At 44.1% G+C, this 7,727-nt stretch overlaps 1 protein-coding gene across 1 annotated transcript; it reads left to right on the forward strand.

The window, feature by feature from the left end:
- Positions 1–4,959: 4,959 nt before the first annotated feature.
- Positions 4,960–7,509, forward strand: LOC143034949 (52 kDa repressor of the inhibitor of the protein kinase-like). The gene is made up of 2 exons (XM_076201297.1): positions 4,960–5,975; positions 6,077–7,509. The coding sequence occupies exons 1-2, from the start codon at positions 5,615–5,617 to the stop codon at positions 7,507–7,509; spliced, it is 1,794 nt and encodes a 597-aa protein (XP_076057412.1). The 5' UTR covers positions 4,960–5,614.
- Positions 7,510–7,727: the final 218 nt, after the last annotated feature.

Raw genomic sequence — 7,727 nt, forward strand, 5'->3', positions numbered from 1 at the left:
GGCAAGGCAGATATGTGAGAAAGTTTTAACAAAAAGTAAGAATATTTTTGGGCCTTTATGAATTTGAAAAAGGCTAATAACAGGTTAGACAGAAAGGTACTTTGGGAGGTTTAGCAGATAAATGGGATTGAAGGAAAGTTGTTGATAGTTTTTACGAGAGTAGTAGAGCTTGTATTAGAATTGGAAATGGAGAGAACAAGTGGTTTGAGATATCAAGGAACTACGACAAGGATATGTCATGTCGCCATGGCTGTTTAATATGTACATGGATGGGGTGGTGCGGGAATTAAAGGCAAGGGTAATGGGTAGGGGATTGGAGATGATTAAAAAAAATAGAGAAACATGGGAGGTGAGCCAGTTGTTGTTTGCTGATGACACTGCGCTTATGGAAGGGTCAGAGAAGGGATTAAGGGAGTTAGTGACGGAGTTTGGGAGGGTATGTGATAGGAGAATGTTGAAGGTAAATGTGGGTAAAAGGTGATGAGATGTACAAGGGGAGAAAATGACAATGAGTTGAAAGTAAATCTAAAAGGAGGGAGGCTGGAGGAAGTGAATAGCTTAGGTATTTGAGGTTACATGTGGCAGGAAAGGGAGTGGCGGTGGAAGTAAGTTGTAGATTGAGAGAAGCAAGTAAATGCCTTGGGGGACTAAAAAGCATCATGAGAAATAGACATTTGGGAGACTATAAGAAGGGATGATTGTGCCGACGGCACTGTATAAGTAATCCAGAGAGGAAAATATTAGATGTATTTGGGCTGAAACATCTTAGAAGTATGGTAGGGGTTACAAGGTTGGACAGAGTAAAAAACGAGGAGGTGAAGAGGAAAGTTGAGGTGAAAAAGGAGATGGCAGATAGGTGATGAAAAAGTATTGGGGTGTTTGGACGCATGGAAAGAACGGGAGAAGATTAGTAAAAGAGGTGTAGAAGGTAGAGGTGAAGGGAGTGAACTTGTGGGGACGGCCGAGGATGAGATGGATGGTTGGGGTGAAAGGGGCATTGAGCAAGAGGGAAATGTCTATTGATTAAGGAAGAAGGCAGGAGATAAGGATGAGTGGAGAAAGGCTGTGTATAGATGATACTGTGATGCATGGAAGGGAATGGATGAGGGATGGGAGGAGTAGGGAATGGTTATGTATGAATGATATTTTGACACAACCCGAAGTAATTTCTTCCCGTCTTCTCTTTTTCTGCATAAGTGGACAGAGAGGTGGATTCACCCATTAAGTGAAGCGAACTTGCTGTGAATGTGCTGCGTCTTATTTGGTTGCTTCTGACCCAGGGCAGTGGCTGGGATACAGGGATGACCCATCATCCATGAGGAGCTAAAATGAGAGGGAGGAAAGGGTGGTAGATGGAGTGGAATGAGTGGGAGTGAAATGGGCGGGAGTGGGTACTTGTCTTTTAACTTGGCTACCCCTCTTGTAAGTGGGGAAAGCCCTTGGTATATAGATACACTTATATATATATATATATATATATATATATATATATACATATATATATATATATATATATATATATATATATATGTGTGTGTGTGTGTGTGTGTGTGTGTGTGTGTGTGTGTGTGTGTGTGTGTGTGTGTGTGTGTGTGTGTGTGTGTGTAAATATACGCATATATGCACTACTTAAAAATACATACTATAATACACACCCACATCATACATACACATAATATTTACATTTGCATATACAGTACATATATACAATTTGTATCTGACCTCGTACTGGACCACCAGTGCGAGGTCACCACTTTGATTTGTCACTAAAGATTACCGAGGTCCAGTGAGCGACCTGACCATCTAGCCAGCCATCAATGGGTCACGGAATACCGAGGTGATAGGCACAAACGCGTTTTAGCCAGCGTAATGAAGGAGTTTGCCTTACAGCTGGTCCTGTAACATAAAGGTGTATGTTACTAGACTAGGTGATGTAGGGAGAGATTGACCCTCGGTGTGTCTGATGCGGTTTATTCAGGTGGATACTTGTGCCTCGCCCTAAGGACTGACATGGCATGGTCTCCACGTGGGGGACCGCGTGAAGGCCTAGCGACAAGCTACAGAACAGAGGACAGACTGAATGAGACTGAGTGGAATATCTGCTGCGGCCTGCCCGCTCGGAACAGGCGGTATATATACCCAGGCCTGATATGACGCCTTGACCAGACCCGACCTAAGTGGAGTGACCCATCCTAACCTTCGAGCGTCGAGTCAGGTCAGACTACCATACAACTCTTCATGCATCGATTTGCACCTACAAGTATACTTATGGGGTACATGTGTACACCACAGTCCGAAACAGTTTATACATGAACGCAGGGAAGAGTATCCACTGCAGTTACGATACCGGAGGAAGCTAATGTAGTGATGCCCAGATGTGTTGGGGGCCATTATTCAATGTGGATGCCCTTCATAACGTCTGTGTCATGGCTAGATTTCGAATAAACACCCGAAATCCAGACGCGATTACCAGACACGCTCACTACCACCGAGCCACGGCGAGCCCCGAGTTGACCTTGGCTACTTTGCCATCTCCGCATTCCAAGAAATACTCTCCGAGCAGGAGCTGAGATGAGTGTGAGAGGTGAGGAGGGAACTCCTCACCACCCTCACCCATCAAGGTCTCCCATCATATGGACAGGACAATAGCAGTATGTTTACTGTTACCCTGGTGAACAGCTCGCCTCAAGACTGGCCTGTATAGTCTTACTATATCCCTCCCTACGGAGACAAGTAAAGATTACTGTCAGCCAGAATGAAAGGTATCGTGTTACACAGTATGGAAGGGGTTGGCATAGGGTTTCACGAATATGAACAGAATATACTGGCTGCAGTCAGCATAAACGGAAAGGTGCTATACAATGCTGGCCGAGCGGGTTAGAGCGTCGCTACTTGTGGCGGGGGTCGAGGTGACGGCAGTTCGAACACTGTCGCCAGCGAGTTGAACCAAGGGCATGGTTCATTAATTTCCACGCTACAAGGCTCTCTGTGAGGGGCACCGTCCTAACCACCTAACAGGGGGAGTTTACTTTACGACGTTAAACTGTTCAACCGAATCGCCATAAGACACATAGGAACAATTCGTGTTATCCCGTCTCTCCCTTTTCGAAACATACCCAAACGTAATTCATCGAGCATTACAATTACTACAGAGTCGAGTAAATTCTTTGCTTCACCGTGGTGGTCTGGCCGGTCATCATGACTGAGCACAAAACTGACTTCACCATCGGTGCGTGCATGTGTGTGTATTTACCTAGTTGTATTTACCTAGTTGTATTTTACGGGACGAGAGCTATGCTCGTAATGACCCGTTTTCGTATCTCTCCACATCCAGTTTGTTCTTAAAATCGTGTATAAATTGTGTGTGTGTGTGTGTGTGTGTGTGTGTGTGTGTGTGTGTGTGTGTGTGTGTGTGTGTGTGTGTGTGTGTACATTATACCTAACAGAACTCACCTAATCACAATGCACAGGAAAAGAGCTATATTCCTGGGCCCCACCTCTATTTCTATCGGCCAAACCTGACTTAAAAATTGCTTACATTTTCCACTGGACTTTTTTTTTAAGCGATTCTGCAGGAAACCAGTTATACTCGTGAGATATCGTCTCTTATTATCTAGCTATTATACGGTTTTTTAATTGCTTATGAATCTAGCTTAGACAATTTTAGCTTTTAAGGTATTCTATGAGTTAATGCATCTGCATGGAAAGTTCTATCTATCAACATCCTTTAAACACTTTCTTTTTTCTATTGTCAAGTTACCTCTTACTCTTTTCTCTTGCAATGATGGTAAGTTCACAGCTTTCAATCCCTCGTTGTACGTTTTATCTGCAAGGCATGAAGCAGTTGGAATTCGACTGCTAAAAGTCCCTCTTTCTTTTGGAGTACACCTGAATCAAATGTTCAATAATGTCCGTTTACTTTGTTAGTAGCTGGTTCTGTCTTGCTATAATGTCTTACCTTACTTGTGTCACTTCTTTTATTGTGTCTCCCAAAGCAACAATTCACATATCATTATCCCAGATATATTTCACTCCTCCCAATCTAACTGCAATCAAACTCGCCTTTCAGGATTATGTCATTACTTTCTTCAACAGGAGAGATTTCTCTGACAAAATTTGGTAGTTTTCATAATTACCACGCTTCGTCTTGTGTGGTTTGTATGGTACCATGAAGCTTTTTATCCTGTGCTAGCCAATTACCCGTGTGTTGCTGCGAGTTCGTGAATAATCCCTAACCTAACCATACCATACCTAACTTTAACCCTTACACCTAACCAAAATATATTTTAAATGAACTATAGCTTTAAACACTCCCCCTCCCAGATGTGCGCCTCCCTACCCAAAGGTTGGGAAACCCTAGTTTTGAAAATACATGCATACACAAACACAAATATCATGTGCACATTCTTTTGCGTGTGTGAGTGTGTATGTGGATTGACAATAAATGCCTACAGCTAAAAGGTGAAGAAATGTATCTACTTTATCTTCAGAATATATATGGTTATAGGGGTTTATTTGGAAAAACCTAGGAAGAGTTTGTAAATAATAAATTTCCGCCGCAGTAAAATTAAATGAAAATAAGCAATATTTCAACATTTGGTAAAAATTATACAATCATTTTACATTTGCATAATTTTTTCTTACAAAAGCTATCATGGTTTGTGGCAACATTAATTTCACAAATATGAATAATATTTATGAACACATACAATGGTTTGTTTAATTATATTGATTCTTATGTTACAAAAATAATAACTTAAGGGGGAACTACAGTAGTGGCGTGTTCCCTCACCATAAACCACCTAACTTTAACCCTTAACCCTAACCAAAATATATATATATTTTTAATTAAATATAGCTTTAAATACTCCCCCTCCCAGGTGTGCGCCCCCCTCCCGAAGTTGGGAAACCCTAGTTTGAAAATACATGCATACACAAACCAGGCGCGGATATAAGGGGGGGGCCCAGGGGGCCCGGGCCCCCCCCCTTTTGGCTTTGGCCCTTTGGCCCGATTTCATTTCAGTTCACTATTTCATTTTTATAATCCATGTTTAATCCATGTTATAATCCATTTTTATTATCATTGTATCATTTATGAAAGTTATGGAAAGTTCTGGAAGGTTCGATAACATCTTGATTTCCGCTGACTGTTTTTCCGCTAATTTCCGCCTATATAAGTGACCGCTGCGTTCGACTCTCTCTCTTTCTGTTGGTATCTGCCGCATTGAGTGGTTGTTTTGCTGTTTGGTTAAATATATGAAAGGTTTATCGCTGGAACTCACTACATTGGTGCCCCGTGTGAGGATTTTATTGTACGATTTTGTTACGGTCGTTTTTGTAGTTGTTTTTTGATTTGTCTGATTTCGTCTCATTGAGTTTTGTGGTTTTTCTGGTCTCTCGTGGCTGTTCGATTTTTGATTTGGATTATTCGACTTTGGATATTTAAGGATTTGAATTCATTGATTTGTTAGCATGGAGCAAGAAGAAAATGTAGCTATGGCCGTACAAATCAGGGCTCCACCATTTATGTTTGAAAGCGTCGAAGCATGGTGTTCAATATTAGAAGCTCAATTCCATTTGAATCGAGTGCGCAATCAGATATCATGCGGCGGCTATGTCGAAAATGGAGGGGTTTGTCTACACTGTACGAAACCCGACGAGGGCTGTGGACACTATGCTACACTCGAAGAGGAAGGAGCAGGTCGAAACCAACCGGCGCTTGCTGGTTCCAGTCATTGAGACCATCCTCTTCTGCGGACGAAATATGCTGCCCCTCCGTGGACATCGGGATGACGGTCCATTGGACCTCTCTGTTCCGAGCAAGACCGGAGAGGGAATCTTTAGAGCGCTGCTACGTTATCGAGCCCAGGGAGGAGATTCCGACCTCACCCACCTCCTCATCAGCTTTGTCAGCCGGACCGGGATTTCTACCCTCATCAGCAAGACCATTCAGAACGAGTTGATCGATATCACAGGTGGGTCACACATGGAAGTCACACCATAAAATAGCTCTCTTATTCTTTGAGTAAAATACATGCTGAGGGCAGATGTTACTGAGACCTATTTTGCTTCGCAGGTAGATTGGTGCAGGAGGAGATCTTGGCAGGAGTGTCGGGGGTATATGCAGTGCTAATGGACGAGACCACTGACGTCTCAGGGAAGGAACAAGCAACCATCATCATTCGACACGTCAAAGAAGATGTCAAGGAGGATTTCCTCGCTTTCGTTCATGCCCATGATCTCACTGGTGAAGGCCTGGCCCAACTGCTCATCCACGCCGTCGAGGGCCTCGGTTTGGAGATGTCAAAATGCCGAGGGCTAGGCTTCGACGGGGCGAGTGCCATGATGGGGAAGTTCAGAGGTTGTGCCGCCATCATCATGCAGCAATACCCCCTGGCGAAACCGATCCACTGTTTCAGTCACCGACTGAACCTGGTGCTGACTAAGGCCTGTGATGTCAAAGAAGTCAAACTCGCCCTCCAGACGCTGAACGAGGTGTACAACTTCATCCATTCCAGCAACATGCGTACGCTTCGGTTTACCAAACTCGTGAAGCTATCCTCAGCCAAGCGGGAAAAGCTGGTGCCCCTGTGCCCCACCAGATGGGTCGAGCGGCACGATGCTGTCCTCGTGTTCATCGAGTTTCTGCCTCTCATCGCTATTTTTCTGGAGGATGAGATGAAGTTGGATGCCAACGCCGGACTCCTACTCGCTGCGATTCGGGACCCCCGCTTTCTCGTTGGGTTGGTTGTGGCCGAGTCCGTTTTGGCACACACGCTTCAGCCAAGCAGAATCCTACAGAAAAAGGAAGGTGACCTGGTATGTGCGTACGCACTGATTCGTGAAATTGGTACTCTATTCGCCAAATTTAGAGCTGTGTTCGTGATAGCCGAAGATCTTCTAGTTGAAGTGGGCTCAGCTCACGATGGCATCCCTATTCCCAGAGTCTGTGCACGACAGGCACAACGCGCGAATGTCCCAGCGGCATCTGCTGAGGAGTACTATCGGCGCTCGGTGTATATTCCGTTCGTTGACCATGTGGTCGCTGAGTTGAAGAGCAGATTTGATGATGACACTGTGCCCGTTGCTCTCCAATTGAAAGAGCTGCTCAGGGGCTCAAAAGCAAACGTGGATGCTGTTCTTAAAGCCACTAAACTCTACGAAAGTGACGTTGAGTCACTTTTGCTCGTGCAGACGGAAACACATCGGTGGACATGTTCCGCTCCGGCCTTCGAATCTGTCAAGAAAGCAAAGGAATACGCCGAGGCCCGTATGTTTCCGAACATCGCGAAGCTCCTTACCATCCTACTGACCCTGCCAGTCTCAAATGCAGAAGCCGAACGATCGTTCTCAGCCCTGAAACGCCTGAAGACATACTTGAGGAGCACCATAGGTCAGGATCGCCTCAACGGCCTCGCACTACTCGCCGTCCATAACGATGTAGATGTTCCTGTTGATCGTGTGATCAACAAGTTTGCGGAAAGGAACCGCCGTCTTCTCTTTGCTTAGGCTGCAGTGTGATTAATCCTTTCAGTGTAATAACCTTTGCATGTTACTTTTAAGGCTACTATGATAGGTAATATTATAAAGTATAATGCTTACTGTCTTATAAATATATATTCTACATTTAAATTGAGGTCTAATGTCTCTAGGTCTCTAGCTATTAATTTCTTACTTTCAATAAAGTTTTGATAAGATACAAAATTCCTCTCTCATTTGAATCCGAA

Source organism: Oratosquilla oratoria, chromosome 18, assembly GCF_046742065.1.
Source record: "Oratosquilla oratoria isolate Oo_2021 chromosome 18, ASM4674206v1, whole genome shotgun sequence".
Lineage (NCBI taxonomy): Eukaryota > Metazoa > Arthropoda > Malacostraca > Stomatopoda > Squillidae > Oratosquilla > Oratosquilla oratoria.